Consider the following 17,057-nt stretch of genomic DNA (forward strand, 5'->3'; position numbering starts at 1 on the left):
AAGGAGTGATTAGGAGAGAATAAGGGTAAGGGATTAAGCATGTGGGGGGTTTAAGGGAAGGGAGGAGAGAAAAAAGAGGGACCACAACTTGGTTTCTCCCCCACCACCACCGCAACAACCCAACCCCTTCCCCACCCCCGCAACCCCCCTCCCCACCACCACCCCCACCTGCCGAAATCCTACCCACCCACCAGAAAACCCCACCCGCCGAAATCCCCACACACCTGAAAACCCCACCCACGCGCCGAAAACCTTACCACAGCCTCGCAAAACCCCACCTCTACCGCCGAAAACCCCATCCCAACCTTGAAAACCCCACCTCTATCGCCGAAAATGGAGGATCGACATGGTTTTTCGCGAAGATGGCGTGGTCTTTGGTGGGTGGGGGTGGTGGGGGAGGTTTTCGTGGGTGGGGCTGTTGTGATGGTGGGTAAGGGGGCTGCGAGGTGGGGGAAGGGATTGGGCAGCTGAGGTGGTGGGGGAGGGGTGGTGGAAGAGAGGGAGGAGGTTTAATTAATTTAGATTAGTATATAATGAGGTTAAATAAGTTAGTTTAATTTTGGTTAATTGTTATAAGTAAGGATAAGTGAGTAATTTTGCAGCCTAAAACTTTCCAATTTAGGAAATAAAAAAAAGTGTAACATCTATTTTGAAGTATTCTGTTTTAGGAAAGTGTAACATCTAATAAAAAACGGAGGAAGTAACTAAAATGAATAGTGATATATAAAAGTAAAAGTATTGTCCAAAGCTAAACTGAACTGTTAACAAGGTGAGGAGAACAAACCCTTAGGGCCTGTTCTCCCCAGCTTATTTTCAGTGCAGTTCAATTCAGATCAATTCAGTTCAGATCAGTTCAGTTTAGTTCAGACCAGTTCAGTTCAGTTCAGCTCTTGACAATACTTTTACTCTCACATATCACTATTCAGTTCAGTTCAGTTCATTCAATTCAATTCAGTTCAGTTCAGTTCAATTCAGTTTAGTTCAGATCAGTTCAGTTCAGTTCAGTTCAGCTGTTTTATGTCGAAGAGAACAAGCCCTTAGTCTATTAACAATCCTATTATAGGTTATTGTTCTTTTTACTCATTTTCATTATCTTCACTATATTGATCACAAATCATGCTAGTTTGCATTTTTTTAAAATTTTTTTTGGTATATGTTGGTTCTCTTTCCACCCTACATTGCTCCACTATTTAAACCCACTTAATTCAACATTATCTCTTTGTCACAACAATGTTCTTATTTAAGTAACCCAAAAGTTGCAAAAGATGACATTAATTTTCACACCAGTATATGGTAAAAAAAAATCATCACACAATATCTTGTTGGTATAAAACAAAACAAAAAGAAAAGAAAGAATATTACACAATGTATTTTCTAATTAGATTCGAAAACTCCAATTGAAATAAACTCGTAATTTTTTTTGATAAAAAAATGCTTATCATAAAACTATAAAATCATTCATTTATAGAAAAGAAAATCGACCATTATTCATTAATATAAGTATGGAACTATCTAAATTCAATTACGGATATAGATCGAGGCAAATCAGGTAACAAATATCATAATCTGGACATAAAAATCATTATGATAACCTTCCATTTTAGATTCACCTAATATACATATATTATTAGGTAAAACATAAATGTTACAATATCAAAACAAAATAATTTAGAGTTTGTTCTTAAAAGACGGCCTACTCTTAAATTAAAATTAGGTAATGGTAAGCCAAGATTAAAAAAGGAATTAGCCCAATAATGACTAGTTTAATTTCTTTCGGTGACTAGTTTAATCCATATAGTAATTAGGTCTACTTTTATATTAAAATTAGACCATCTCTTTTAATAATTTTTGAATAATCTAATTATAAAACTACAAAATCATTATTTAACCATCAAAATCGTAAAGTACAACTTTATCGGTCACAAAATGTCAACCCCAAACAATACATTTTAAGGCAGTAGTAGTAGGTGTATAAATAACACAAGGTTAACTTTTCTATGACCTTATTTCAGAAAATCCAGTCTTTCTCTCTTCTCTACAAAATATTGTCTGTAAAATGGCCTTGGCAACAAGCACAGCAACTCTAACAACCAAAACCTCATCTCTCCCAAAACCCTACCAATCTACCACAACATTCAATCTCTCTCCTCATTTTCCTTCCAAATCCCTAAAATTTCCCCCAATTCGACATTCAATTTGTTGTGTCATGGCCCCAGATATGCCTTCTAAGGCCGAGGATAGAGATTTGAGCGTCCTTCAACGACCTGATTCTTTCGGAAGATTTGGTAAATATGGCGGAAAATATGTTCCTGAAACCCTAATGTACGCTCTTTCCGAGCTCGAATCCGCTTTTCGCTCTTTATCCAAAGATGACGATTTTCAGGTTATTAATTCATTCTTACTTCTTTTCAAATTTTTAATTTTGGTGAAATTAATTGGTTTGATGATCATGAAATGTTGCCAATCTTTTTTCTACTTCATTGAATAATTGTTATGAATAATTTTTTTTCTGTCATTCATTAATGAAATCCCTAGTTTTTTTTTTGTTGAAGTTGTCGATTCATTGTTAGGAATGAGAGGTGGTGCTTTTTTTTTGCTCAAGAAATTATTTTTTTTGGAAAATTATGTTGGTTTAAAAAGAGAAATTGATGATGTGATAGCATTAATTTGGAGTGATTTGGGAATTAGATTTGAAAGCAATCCTCAATATAATGTTCTCTTTTTATTTTTTTCTAATAAGAAAATATGTGGTTGGTGAGGGGACAGGGGATTCAGTAGGTTTTGGTTTATGGAAGTGACAGGTCTGTTATTTGGGTAAAAATTTTTATTCTTGATTTTCACGTGGGTTATATATCGTGAACTGAAATGGTTTGATCAAGGGTCTATTATTCTCAATGGTTGTCCTCCTTAGAGCACTCCCAATGGTGATGGGTTTGATCACCAAAATTTCTTACTTACTCATGTTTTGATCATTTCATGATCAAATGTATCACCTCCACCCCACTCATGAACAAAAAAAACCATCAAACTTCACTTTATCTCTCCTACTTTTCACTACCCCACCTCAACTTTCTCTCTCCTATTTCTCTTTCCTACTTCAATAAATAATATAATTTACATATTAAAAATAAAAATGAATCATTTTATGATTACTTAAAATTATAATAATTAATTACCAAAATTAATTATCATTATTGGGTTATTAGTAAAATAAAAATTTATTAGAAAATATGATTTTTTTTCCCTCTTTTTAGGTGAGAAGGAGAAGTGTTTTTTTTTTGTTCTGAAATATATCAATATGGGTATCATTTTATAGAGGGAAAAAAAATATGAATTTTGGTATTTTTTTTTTTTTTTTGAAATACGAATTTTCTGGGAAATTCCGTGGAAATTTCCACGAAATTTCCCAAAAAGAACACAGCAGCAGCCACGTGGCAGCTTGCCACTGGCTGGCTGTGTGTGACTAGGCTGATTTTGTCTTCCATTCCCACATTTCATTTGCTGATGGTTTTGTTCACATGGTGATGGATGACAAAATATGTCATTTGGTGATAGGTTTTCTATCACCAATGGGATGCATGTTTTTTTTGTTCAACCCAAAATTTCTGATTTTGGTGATGAGTTATGTCACCATTGGGAGTGCTCTTATGGGTTATGATGGGTTATGAGAGGAGATAGTATAAAAGTAATATTAGTTTATTGGGATATTCGATTTGGTACGATTGTACTTTTGGCTTTTTTATTTGGTATCACTATTTTTCAGTTATTCTACATGGTATCGCTACAAATTGATTTTATTCTCTATTGTAGCATTCAACTAAGTAAAATGTTAATTTAAGTTAGAATAGGTTAGAGTTTTACTTCGATTTACATGTTTTAATTTGCGTTAAGTTTTTAGTAATCGTTTTAGTCATTAAGGTCAAAGTTGAGGTCATATTTGACAATAAAAAGACATAGAATATTATGATCCTTTTTATGAAAATTTTGACGGAAAAATAGAGCTTTAAGGGTTAAAACAACACCCTAAAATCTCAATTTATTAAATTTTTGCAACCCCAAATAGAAACATGCAAACCCAAACAAAATCGTATTCTTGTTCAACCATTAACTAACATTTTACTTAAAAAATGGTATGATAAAGATTAATATTAAATTAGAGTGGTATCATGTGGAATTTTAAAATAACAATGGTACCAAATGGAAAAGCCAAAAATTCAATGGTATCAAATGGAATATCCCTAGTTTATTAGGAGAGAGAAAAAATTTGGCCAAGAAAGTGATGCCTAACTCTTCATGATGGACCAAGAAAAAGAGGAGCAAAGAAGGAAATGAAGGAGAGAGAAAAAATGGTAGGGTAGGTGAAAGAGTGAGAAAATAATAAAATAATTAATAACCACAAAATATAGGGCAACCATTGGTTGTGCTCTATAGAACACCAGATTCAAATGCACGCAATGTGTACTTTAAGTTATAAAAATAGGTACGATAGTCCTAGTATATTAACGTTAAATTTTAGAATAACAAAAAAATGCAATTTAAGGTATTTTAGGTAGACACTAAACTCTTCGTGTGTTTGGCTTATGTGATAGAGAATTGTACTCTACTTTTTGTACCTAATTTGAACATATATATACCTTGTAGTTTTTCTCGTTGAACAATGATCTTTAGTGATCTATATATATATCATTTAAAGAAAAATCATTTAAAGAAAAGATAATATTTTTATTTTTTAAGACTTCAAATGCATTTTGGTAAATAATCCGGGGCATATTGCTCGAAACACGAACTAGTTTATATCGTAAAGATAAACATAGTTAGGTGACAAGTGGGATCTCTTAGATTTGTCTCCAGATATCAAAAGTTATTAATTTTTTTAATTGAGTGATAATTAATGATATTAATGGTAAAAGTTATGGATGACAATTATTATAATTGATTTGTGCCGATTAATTTGTACAGATTAAACCAATTTTATTGATTAGAATTTATTTTATCTGATCCGAATTGATTTTTGTAATGCTCTGGTGTTTTTTTTTCTTATGCACTCTCTTGGTTTCACTAATCAAAATTGATGTTGATTGATAGTACTAATTTTTGCTGGATTTTTTTATGAAAAAAAACTTCATATGAATAGTTTCTTTCTATAGTGTTGTTATAGACTTATAGTATGCAGATAATTGCATACTTGTACTCATTATCAACTCATTTTACTGATTTAAACTAAAATTTGCTGATTAGATATGTTTTTTTACCGAATACTCCACCATTCCATAATATTTGTCCACTTAAAAATTTCTGATATTCAATACAGTCAATCGTTAGTATACCTTTGAACACACTCTCTTCATTCTAAAGTTATTTATTAGCCCTCAACATGCTTACTGTATGATCCAAATATATGTATTCTTGAGTTTTTATATTAAGAAATGATTTTTGTTGCAGAAAGAACTAGATGGCATTTTGAGAGATTATGTAGGGAGAGAAACCCCTCTATATTTTGCAGAACGCCTTACCGAGCATTACAAGCTTGCTAATGGTCAAGGGCCTGACATTTATTTAAAGAGGGAAGATCTGAACCATACTGGTGCTCACAAAATTAATAATGCTATTGGTCAAGCTTTGCTTGCCAAGAGATTGGGAAAAAAACGTATCATTGCTGAAACTGGAGCTGGTCAACATGGAGTTGCAACTGCTACCGTGTGTGCTAGGTTTGGTTTGCAATGTATCATTTACATGGGGGCACAAGACATGGAAAGGCAAGCTTTAAATGTTTTCAGAATGCGTCTTCTCGGTGCCGAGGTTTGTTATGCTCAGCTTTGAGTTGAATTGTCTTTTCCTTGCCTTCTCTTGCATATTTGGATAATTATTTTGAATCTCTAGGGTGTAGGCTGCCACAAGCACACTACGTATGTTTTATATATGTGCGATTACTCCTGCTTGGGTGTAGTAATATACTACCGCCTTTTTTTAATTAGTTGCAATGCTTTGACTTTTGCACTATTCATATATTAACTTTGACCAGAAAGTTTTAACTTATATATGAAAAAAATATATTATATAAAATGTTGAATTCACTTCAATGTATATTTACAAAATATCAATTTTCTGGTAATATATCTTAAAATATTATTCCTTATATTAATGGCCAAACTTGTGCATTGGCTAGCGTGAAAGTCAAAAGCGTTGCAATTAATAGAAAATGGAAGAAGTAATTGCCTAAACTTTGAATGCAAAGCTCAATATCTTTCTTAATTTTATTGGTAATAGGTTAGACCTGTCCATTCTGGCACAGCCACTCTAAAGGATGCTACATCTGAAGCTATAAGGGATTGGGTAACCAACGTGGAGACAACTCATTATATTTTGGGGTCTGCTGCTGGCCCTCATCCATACCCTATGATGGTCCGAGATTTCCATGCAGTCATTGGTAAAGAAACTAGGAAACAGGCATTGGAGAAATGGGGTGGCAAGCCGGATGTGCTACTTGCTTGTGTTGGAGGAGGTTCAAATGCAATGGGACTTTTCCATGAGTTTGTTGAGGAGAAAGAAGTTAGGTTGATTGGTGTCGAGGCTGCTGGGTTCGGGTTAGATAGTGGCAAGCATGCAGCTACTTTGACTAAAGGGGAGGTTGGAGTGCTGCATGGGGCAATGAGCTATCTATTGCAGGATGATGATGGGCAGATAGTAGAGCCTCATTCAATTAGTGCAGGGTATGTCATTTGTTGATTATTTGAATGGATTGGAAATAATTTCATTGTGGTTTGTCGTATAATTGTTTAACCTTTCCTTCCAACATTCAGTTTGGACTATCCGGGAGTTGGACCTGAACATAGCTATCTGAAAGACCTGGGACGTGCTGAGTACTTCAGTGTCACTGACGAAGAGGCATTGGAAGGTAAATTAGACAAATTTGGCCAAGATGATCATCTAAATTTTAGGTGTATGCTTCTCTGTTTGTGTGTCCTAGTTTGTCACTTTTGTTGTTTACTGTCTAAAGCTCTTTCCAGTTCCGGTCAACCAATTTTCCGTTACCCTAAAAAGAGCCGGGGGAGTAAAAAGCTTGGATCTTGTGACTTTGAGCTTCAGTTTATCTTGCTAATATTATTGTCATGTTGCCTCATTACTTTGAAGGAGGATGTGGTTGAAGGTCGTGACTTTGATTTTTAATGATTGATATTCTCGATGACATATTACAACTACTTGTTAGTGATAATCTTTTTGTCTCACCTATAATCAAAATTGAGTTTCCTCTGTTGTTTCATTGATTAATTGTAATTCTGTGCTCAACTACAAGGTTTTTCTTTATAAAATGTAGGAGTGGGGATGAATTGGAGGTAGTAACTCCCACTCTCCCTTTTCATTACTTTGGGAGAAATGAGTTTACGCTCATTGCTATGAGTAGAATGACTACACCTTCTGCTTCTTATTAGGAAGTGTAATGCGCTTACAAAGGAATGTTTTGCTTTGCATCTTAATTACTATCCCACACACCAAAGAGGAGAGCTAGCTGATCACTGGGTGTGGGAATAATAACTGACAGTAGCCAAAACCAGAAAAATGAAACGAAGTGAGTGTTATGTCGAGAGAAAAACATGCTGAGAAGTGGTTTCGCCATTTTTCTTTGTTTGATGTGTAAAGGGTGATAAATGTTTTCCTTTTTAACGGAAGGATTGCCACATTTTCCTTCCGCTTATTTACCTTCCTCTTTTCCTCCTATCCATCCCCCTTCTGAATCACTATGCATTATATGCTTTCCTTCCAAGCCAATAAAGCTTATTATTGTTATTTCCACATCCACCATGCCCGTTCCCAGTCTTTTGGTCAAATCATTATTGTAATGAAGGCAACGGTTCAGACAGGGTACATTCAAACTGCTCATATTTAGTTTGATTGGTTTATGTGTGACTTTAGCATAGAAGTATTATTTTTATTCCATTGAACTTATAGACTTGTAGTGGTAAGCAATTCAGCTGCACTTTATGCTGTTGATTAGATAAGACTTTTTGCGTGATCGTCTTACGTAAACTCTCTCCTTGTTTCAGCATTCAAGAGATTATCTCGATTAGAAGGCATTATTCCTGCTCTGGAGACATCTCATGCGCTAGCGTTTTTGGAGAAACTGTGTCCTACTCTTCCGAATGGCACCAAGTTAGTTATCAATTGCAGCGGCAGAGGGGATAAGGATGTACAAACGGCGATCAAGCACTTGAAGATGTGATGTCAGACTGGGTGTATTCTGAGTAAAAGAATTAAGTTGTAATAGTAATCTTGTATTGTGGCTGTGGTTGTCTAAGCTGCCGACCATGTTTATGCTCAAATAACATCTAAAATCACACACAGGAACTGTAATTGTAGATTATAACTTTGTTTTTTCGCCATCATTTCGTAATAATAAAAGTCTGGAGCAAGGCCAATATGAGAGTTGAAGCTAGTGTGATTTCTGTTTGATCTAGCTAGGGAAAGTCTTTAGGAGATCGTCGAGACTGACATCTAAAACCGGCTGCGTTCAATCATTTATTTTTCCCCAGTGTTAATCAACTGTTAAGCCTGATAAGTGTAAATGAGAGAGAAAATTGAACAATTGGATGTATTTTCCTCACTTGCTTTGATGGTTAAGAGTATTTTTGGATAGGTTTTTGACACATTATAATGAAGCCTACCTACAAACGAAATCCAAAAAAGAAAACGTAACTCTAAGTCTATAAGACTACTATAACTACAAATCATGTAATATATTAAAAATAGTACTCCCCCTCCGTTTCATAATATAGTGCTTGTTTCTTTTTTACACGGTCTCCAAGACGTAATTTTGACCTTTGATATCTTCAATTATGTAGTAATAAAAAATATAAAAAGTTGATATTATGAAACTACATATTGAGAAGAATCTAACAAGATCCGACATGAATATGTTTTTTTTATATATACAAATGAGAATATTCAATCAAAGATTTTAAAGTTTGGCTCATCAAAGATGAAGTAGGCACCATATTATGGGATGGAGGGAGTAGTAAAATAGAAGCCGCTGGCATCAACATCATAGATGTGGCAGTTATATAGGAGCTAGACCACAGTATTATTTGTTGATTTTTATTAATATATGGTAAAATGTGGCAATCCCTTCTCTTTTTTTATTTACTTCCAATTTTCTTTTCAAAATGTCTTGGATGGATCGGGTTCATAATAAATTATTGTGCACCTACAAAATTTTTTATCACACGGAAACTGGTTATATTAGAAAAAAACAATTATATCATACGAAAATTAACCATATCAAAGGTCAAATGAAAATTGACTATATCAAATGAAAACGGACTATATCATATGATTTCCGGTAAATAGTAAATTTATTGTGAATACGGTCTTTTTTTTAGCTGTCTTTTCCTTTTCGTTCCCTTTATTGACTTAGGGGATGGAAGTGGGGAATTTTTATATTCAACATTTCATTATTTTTATCTTTGATTTCCTTTATGTGCATTCTTAATTATTTATCTTTTTCTCTTTCTAACCCTACCTTTTTTTTTTACCCTAACTCGGAATTTTCGGGATGGTTTGTAGGTTAAACAAGTTCTACTTGGGTGATTGGCTCAGAATTCTAATATTGTTGAAACCTTACAAATAATAAAACAAGATGTAACGTTTATAAATGTAAAAGTGTCCGCAAGATGTACTCTTAGTCTCTTAGTATTGTTTTGTAATTTTTCCTCATATGCTAAGCTTAGATTAGGTTGTCTGAAGGAGGTTGGTGCTATAACAAACAATTGTAATCATTCCACCATAATTGGCTATGTTTGTTTAAGCTAATAGAAGAATGTGGATTTTGATGTTTACTGTTTCACAAATTATTAGAATAGACGGTCTAGTAAGAAAATAACAATTAGGATGAATTCTTCATTTTAGGTTACTCAATAATATCAACTCGAAAAATAACCCTTGGAACTTGAAGGTATTGATAACACAGCAAAATTTACTTGGAAAAAATATGCATAAATGACAATAAAATGTTACACTGGCATTTTTATGCACCAAAAGACAAAGTTTACACACTTGTTTTATTTGAAACTTGAAAGATTTCTTCATGGGCCACGTGAAAGCAGATAAAATCATCCGCCTCGTCCCCAAGCTAAGGACGTAATTGTCTTGTTTTCTTATGATTATTATAAAAATCTAACAAAGTAGTACTATTTCTATCTACAACATAATCCCAACTATGCCATTCCAACCTTATCAAAATCCAGTGGCCATAATATACTTGTTGAAATGGAAGGAAAAGATTCAACTTCCACACCACCACCACCACCACATTGCCCTTGTTAACTCATAGAACATGCTTTACATCCCGCTCGGATTGAATCTCCGATCCTTATTATTGCTTTGCCTGCAAGAAACCATTGCGTCCATGGTTAAAAAACAAAACTCCGAGGCTTAATTCAAAAGTTAGATTTATTATACAAGACATAAGAGCAACATGGGATTAGTCTAGTAGAGGATGAGCAATTCGAAGTCGAGATGGATGTAGTCCAGCATAATCTTTCTTAAGATGCCAGGCTTAAATGCAAGAAGATTGTTTCGTTTCCCATGAATCAATATTTCCAGGAGTCAGCTGCTTGCAGACGATATAAATGTTCGGAGTCCATTATTTCTACTACTAAGATGTGCGTGCATGCAGTTCCTACCTATTTAATTCAGGTAAATCTAACCAAACAAAAGTATGCTACTTGCTGTGGTACTTTCCAGTCATTACTTTCTATAGTTTCTAACAACTGAATATTTCCTGTTTTCTCCCCATCACCCAAGCATGCTGGCAACGGCCGATAGTTTCTTATTGTTTAAAAAGAAACTTGGTTTAGAACATAAAGTTTACTTGACTCTACTTAGCACCAATATGCGAACAATTCGCATACTACAAAATGGTGTAACTCTCACATGCTCCACTCATGTAAATATGAGCGGGTGTACAATGCTCTAGGTACACCCGATGACCCGGGTGGGCGGGTGTATAGTATAATCCTTATATAAAGCAGCTTGACTCCTAGATTTGGAGAGCAAATGAAGCATTATAGTGTTAGAACTTAGTGATATTGGCTACTTCCAAGCTTCAAACTCGTTATTAAACTGATTGACTGAAAGTGAGATGAAAAAAGAATGTCTTGCCTGATATCTAGATAAATTAGAGAAAGCGAGGGTACAAATAAACTTAAGAGAGGATCTATAGTAGAACGTGAAATCAAGTCTTAGTATGATAGGCCCTACCGGTGCCAAACAACAAAGCCATCAAAAATAGATTTTTTACACTCAACGGTGACCTGTTGCACTTTCATTGCAATTTTAAATCCTCTTCTGGGCTGACTTGCTTTTTTTTTTAAAGAACAATTATCCATCACTGTTAGGCTGTTAGCTCTCTCATTGTAAGGCTCATGTGAGATGGGTCCACATAATATATGAGATTCATAAAACAAAGGTTGTTCATGATAGCAAGTAGAGATGATAGGTCTGGTTAGTTTTAAGTGATGTTATTGACAACTGGATTACTGACGTACAAGATTTTTCAAGTTAACAATCAAATTGCCAGAGTGCTGTTACTTATCCTTTGGAAATACATTAGACCCAATCCACCTTATGATAAGAAATTAGAAATCTACTCAAATATTCACTCAATACATTATAATTCAGGACCTTCTCATAAGTTCTGACGAAGTAATCACATTTGAGCTACCCCTTGAGAATTTCATATAATTTGGCCAATAAATCTTTCATAGCCAGCAACTATAAGACTACCTATGGTAATCTCCCCCTATTTGGACATTTAAGCATCTCAGGAAGGGGGGAAAAGCATATCTTTTTCTTACATAGCTGTGAGCAGTTCTAATCTTTATGTAGTCCGATCATTGTCACCGCCTTGCCAGAGGCTTTTAATTCCTACCAAGTATCTCTCTGTTTATCATGCTTTTGTGAAAACTTGATAATCTTTTGTTTCTCTCTCTGCCCTTGGTTAGATAACTAGGAATGCGTAGATTTATATGGGCTTTGAAGTGGGTGAAATTCAAAATCATAAGAGATGATGAATCCAAAATTGTCTTGGGAGTTGCCTTACTCAAGGACATTAAGTAATTGGCAAAATTCCATCGAAATGTAGTATATAGCAAATAATCATCTGGGATCTCGTCAGATTTGTCCTGGCATATATTGCCATATAGAAACTCTTAGATTATTTTAATTAACTAAAATACTAATAGTCAAACATATGTTTTGAAGATCAGAGAAACACAGGTAAAGCAAACATTTAGAGATTGAGGGAATTGCCACTAGCTAGTAGAGTAATGCGTGGTATTATTGACCTGCCATTTTGACCTATCTTTCAATCCTCAGGTCTGTACAATCACCATATTATATTACTAGTTACTTCCTGAGAGTGACTTCCCTTTTCTAGAGATTCAGATCAGTATATGCAACTATTGTTTCAAAATGGCGTAATTTGATGTCCACAAGCATCAGGGAACCAGCACAAGGAAAAAGATAGTAAGAAATCAGGATGTCAATGCAACATCTTAACATAAGTCACAAGACCATCATAATCACACAACCACACAATAAGGGCGTTTGTATCAGGATCACTGAGACTTACCTGAGAATAAAAGAAGGTCCCGAGGACAGCAATGGCAGCTCCAAGTGCATTTACAGGCTGGACAGGTGTTCGGAATATAAGGATGGAGGAAACAATCACAGATATACGCTTCATTGTGTTCCCTATGCTAAATGTCAACGGAGAGATTTCATCCAGTGACATGTATGACACCTGGTTGTAGAGATGATAAAACACACTTTGTGCAGCCAACCACCTATAGCAAAGATTAACAGTGACATTTCATTAGTACAAAAGGCTCTTACGAGAGGATTGGATTATTTAAGAAACAACAAGTCAATATACAAGTACACATGTCATTCATCGGGTAAGAATCGAAGGGTACATGAAACTTTTAGGTTGTATTTAAAGTGTCTAGATGTGCAAAGCTTACTTTAGGTTGGTTTACAGTTTGAGCGAACAGAAAATCCAGGTCAAGATTGCAACTCAAGAGGATTGGATTATTTAAGAAATAACAAGTCAATATACAAGTACACATGTCATTCATTGGGTAAGAATTGAAGGATACATGAAACTTTTAGGTTGTATTTACGGTGTCTAGATGTGCAAAGCTTACTTTAGGTCGGTTTACAGTTTAAGCAAACAGAAAATCCAGGTCAAGATTGCAACTCAGGAGCTTCAAAAAAGCTTAAATCATTTGGGCACTTCAAGCATTACAAAGAATTCTTATTAGACATGGAAATTTACAGGCTCAGAAACTATCAAACATTACAATAAGAGCTACTTCGAGATTTACACCTCATTAAAGTAGAATAATCTGGAGAACGGAGGTATTCCAGAATTCTGCAATCCACCTTCAGGACAATTCAGCACGACAGGAAGAAGTCTAGAGAATGAAAAAACTAGTGCAAGCTACTGAAGGTTCTTAGAATTTTGATGTGGGGAAAGTTCACCCTAACAAATGGCTTGGAGGTTGAGACAAAATATATAAACTAGCAGAAAGTTCACCCTAACAAATGGCCTGGAAGTTGAGATAAAGACGAATCATGCTGAAGAATAAATTCCATATCATGATCAGCGTGTATTTACATCAACCATGAGCAAACAAATCTGAGATGGACTACACACATTAATTTCCAAGTACAAGAAGAGAGACAGGACAAAAAACAAGATCCACATGGAGAACCAATCAGGAACAATGAAACACAAAAGGGAAAACATATAAGTCAGAAGTAAATTATATTACCAAACAAAGTTGGGTCCAATTTGAGAGATAGCCGTTTCCCATCCAGCTGCCCACACTTGGGGGCCCTCCACAGCGATTGCAAAAGGGGTGAGAAGTACAAGAGATAGTATTGATAGACAAGCGTAGTAGTTCATCCCACTCACAGACTTCCCTTTCATGCCTTTCTTTGAAAATATGTTGCGGAAGACAAAAGCCAGATTTGATATCATCGCACCCATGAAACCTGAATGGGACAAACAGATACCAAACTTAGTATCAAGAAAATTACAGCAAAAACAACAAACTGGAAGCTTCTAACAAGAAAAAAACTGAATATTCTACATATAGAACTTCCTAGACTTGAAATTATGCAAACTTTTGGATAAAAAACAAGGTATATGTTTACTGTTTTGTGTGAAGTTGGCAGCTGCTACCTAAAAGTTGCCTGACTTTTCTCATTACTAGAGGGCAAAACAGACACTACATTGTAAATGTATTCCAAGGTTTGCGATATGCAATTGCATTAAGTTGGAAGGAGAAGACAAAGCAACAAAGTTTAGAGCTGTAATTAATGTTGCTGCAAGGTAAGAGGCCAAAAGAACAATAACTAACTGAACAGCTAAAATCTCAAGAATAAGCTAATTGCTTGCATTGGAAGATTTGCAACGGAGAGCAAGAGGCAGAGCCGAAACACCGCAACCTAATCAAAGCCATGGTCATGAAAAGGTCAAAACAACAATTAACTCAAACAGCTTACATTGCATTATAAGCCGTGCATGAGACTCAATTACCATATTAGGTCACACATTCAAAGTTGACAAAAACAAAGAAGATTACACATTAAGCACATGTTGATCTTTTCTACTTCACTTACCGATCATATTGAAGTTAAGCTCAGTGACAGCTGCAAGCCCACAACCTCCAATGATGGGAAGCAGTGACAAGTACACTCCTGGTGGAAAGGACTCGCCCAACAAGAGACTTGAGACTAGCACACTGAAAGCAGGCTCAGCACTCTTGATAATGTGTGTAAACGAAACCGCAACCTTTGACATGCTGACAGTAGCGGCGACATGCCCAATTGTATGTGCCACAGCAACCTACCAAATTCAATACATTGAAAATCCAACAAAATCAATATAACTGGGGACCAAACTATATCCAAGATAGACAAAACCAAACAGAAATACTAAGATAGACAAGTATTTGTATCAAAGAAACAAAGTAGGTGGTTCTATAGCCAATAAGAAGACAAATCAAATAAAAAGTTTTCTTCATAAAGCCATCAGATTCCATATTACACCAGGTCAATGCAACGGTATCAAACATATCATTCAACAAACTAAGATAGCAACTCCTAACTACCAAAAATTAATACCACTCGACTTTAGACATCTTTTAAAATACCAAGCAATTCATATACTACAATCATGGTGTTTCTCATTTAATTAAAGCAAAACACCATTAAATCAGTTTAAGCTGCTACAAACACAAAATTAGATATTGCAATTAATCTAAAAGTAAAATAGTTAAACACCATTAAATTGTCATAAGTTCTTCCTGAAAACAACAATAGAGCTTAAAACAACAATTCTTTAAATATAAACAAGCTACTAAAAATCAAAACAGAAAACATGAAATTTGCAAACAAAATACTCAAAATTAAAAGCTACTCATTTACAACAACTTAAACCCACAAAAATTTCATCTTTCTTCAACTAACAATTCTTTAAATATAAGCAAGCAACTAAAAAACAAAACAAAAAACATGAAATTTGCAAACAAAATACTCAAATTAAAAGCTACTCATTCACAACAACTTAATTATGATGATAAACCCACAAAGATTACATCTTTCTTCAACAAATTTTTTCATAAATATCTAAAATTAACCTTAATTAACAACTTACAGGTAAAAGGGCCTTCCAAAAATCAATATCAGTAGAAGGAGCCTCAGCAATTCTTGTACCCCAAGACACCAACATGATCAAAGATCCCATTGCAAGGGACAAAGTTGAGGTTAACCAAGGATAAGGGAAGGCATTCAAAACCTTCTTATTATAAATATTAAACACCACATTTAAAGCCCACCATGTTGCAAAGTAAATTCCAATTTTAACCTTTCTAGCAGCTTCACCAGGAACTTCAACTTCTGGGCTTTCAGATCGATCTGCCTCATAAGCTTCACACTTGATCAGAGATTTTCTTTCTCTTAACAACCCAAAATTATTAGTAAAACCCAAACCTTGAACTTTATTATTAGCAGTTGAAATTTGAAGGGGTTTTTGGATCAAAAGATCGGATTTTCGACTAATTATTGGGGAAAAATTTGCAAATTTTGATGTGGGTATATGAGATTTTTGCCTCAAAACATCAGGATTTGTGAAAGAAATTGTGGGTTGTTTAAAACTAGTAATCATCATTATTTCCAAAGATCAAAACTTTATTGATCAATACACAAGAACAAAGTTGAAAATCAATCAAAGAAACAAAATTTGGAGAGTTTGGTGGGTGGCTGAGAAGGAGAATAAAAAGTTGCTTTTTTTTTTTAGTTAAAACCCTTCTGAAATTATGGTAGGTACTAATAGAAATAACCTTATTTTGGTAGGTGATACTAATAAAGTTGGAGAGTATAATATTCAAAAAAGCATAGGCTGTTGAGAAACAGTGAATTAGAAAATTTCACTGTTCAAGCATAGTGAATGTCATTACTGCATGTTAGGAAAATTTTCTTCCGCGCAGAAATTGTTGAAAATGTAATGTTAAAAACAGTATACTTTTGCCTATAAATACCGATGTAAGAAATCATTCTTCACATCAATGCAATACAATACTCTCTGATATATTTGCATAACTTCTCTCTCTATTTCTCACAACACGTTATCAGCACGAGTGTTCTACCGGAAATTTTTTTTAAGGTATCTTTAAAATTTTTACATCCATTTTTTTTTAAGTTTAAATTTTTTTTCCAAGCCCAACCCTTTTACTACCCGAACATGGACCAACAAAGTAACGGGATTAACATTGTTTTACACAATGTCTCTGTCTCGGGTATTTATTTTTGGATAGAGCGAAACAATGTGCCATTCACTACCAACCCAGCGAGGGGAACTGTAATACAGCCCCGACCCAGTAACCGTAACAACGGTACAAATACTCATACCAGAGAAAACCCACAAACCCCTGTTCCCAACACCAATAATAACCCTCCTATACAACCAGCTGAAAATCAACCTCCGCCCAGTAATA

At 34.7% G+C, this 17,057-nt stretch overlaps 2 protein-coding genes across 2 annotated transcripts; one reads left to right on the forward strand and one right to left on the reverse strand.

The window, feature by feature from the left end:
* The first annotated feature begins 1,992 nt into the window (after positions 1-1,992).
* On the forward strand, positions 1,993-8,414 carry LOC104907045 (tryptophan synthase beta chain 1). Its single transcript, XM_010695900.4, has 5 exons — positions 1,993-2,383; positions 5,443-5,799; positions 6,268-6,710; positions 6,801-6,895; positions 8,043-8,414. Exons 1-5 carry the CDS (start codon positions 2,057-2,059, stop codon positions 8,216-8,218), a joined length of 1,398 nt encoding a protein of 465 aa, XP_010694202.2. The 5' UTR covers positions 1,993-2,056; the 3' UTR covers positions 8,219-8,414.
* A 1,577-nt stretch (positions 8,415-9,991) lies between these two features.
* Positions 9,992-16,452, reverse strand: LOC104907047 (glucose-6-phosphate/phosphate translocator 2, chloroplastic). The gene is made up of 5 exons (XM_010695901.4): positions 15,719-16,452; positions 14,683-14,908; positions 13,830-14,052; positions 12,626-12,839; positions 9,992-10,378 (listed from the first exon to the last, which is right to left on the reverse strand). Exons 1-5 carry the CDS (start codon positions 16,229-16,231, stop codon positions 10,367-10,369), a joined length of 1,188 nt encoding a protein of 395 aa, XP_010694203.2. The 5' UTR covers positions 16,232-16,452; the 3' UTR covers positions 9,992-10,366.
* Positions 16,453-17,057: the final 605 nt, after the last annotated feature.

The sequence above is a fragment of the Beta vulgaris genome, chromosome 4, assembly GCF_026745355.1.
Source record: "Beta vulgaris subsp. vulgaris cultivar EL10 chromosome 4, EL10.2, whole genome shotgun sequence".
Lineage (NCBI taxonomy): Eukaryota > Viridiplantae > Streptophyta > Magnoliopsida > Caryophyllales > Amaranthaceae > Beta > Beta vulgaris.

Coding starts and splice junctions, on each gene's coding strand:
- LOC104907045 (XM_010695900.4), top strand. CDS start 2,057: ATGGCCTTGGCAACAAGCACAGCAACTCTAACAACCAAAACCTCATCT. Junction 6,711..6,800: donor CCTCATTCAATTAGTGCAGG/GTATGTCATTTG, acceptor TCCAACATTCAG/TTTGGACTATCCGGGAGTTG. Junction 6,896..8,042: donor TGACGAAGAGGCATTGGAAG/GTAAATTAGACA, acceptor TCCTTGTTTCAG/CATTCAAGAGATTATCTCGA.
- LOC104907047 (XM_010695901.4), bottom strand. CDS start 16,231: ATGATGATTACTAGTTTTAAACAACCCACAATTTCTTTCACAAATCCT. Junction 14,909..15,718: donor TTTGGAAGGCCCTTTTACCT/GTAAGTTGTTAA, acceptor TGAATTTGGTAG/GTTGCTGTGGCACATACAAT. Junction 12,840..13,829: donor ATTGGACCCAACTTTGTTTG/GTAATATAATTT, acceptor TCTTTGCTATAG/GTGGTTGGCTGCACAAAGTG.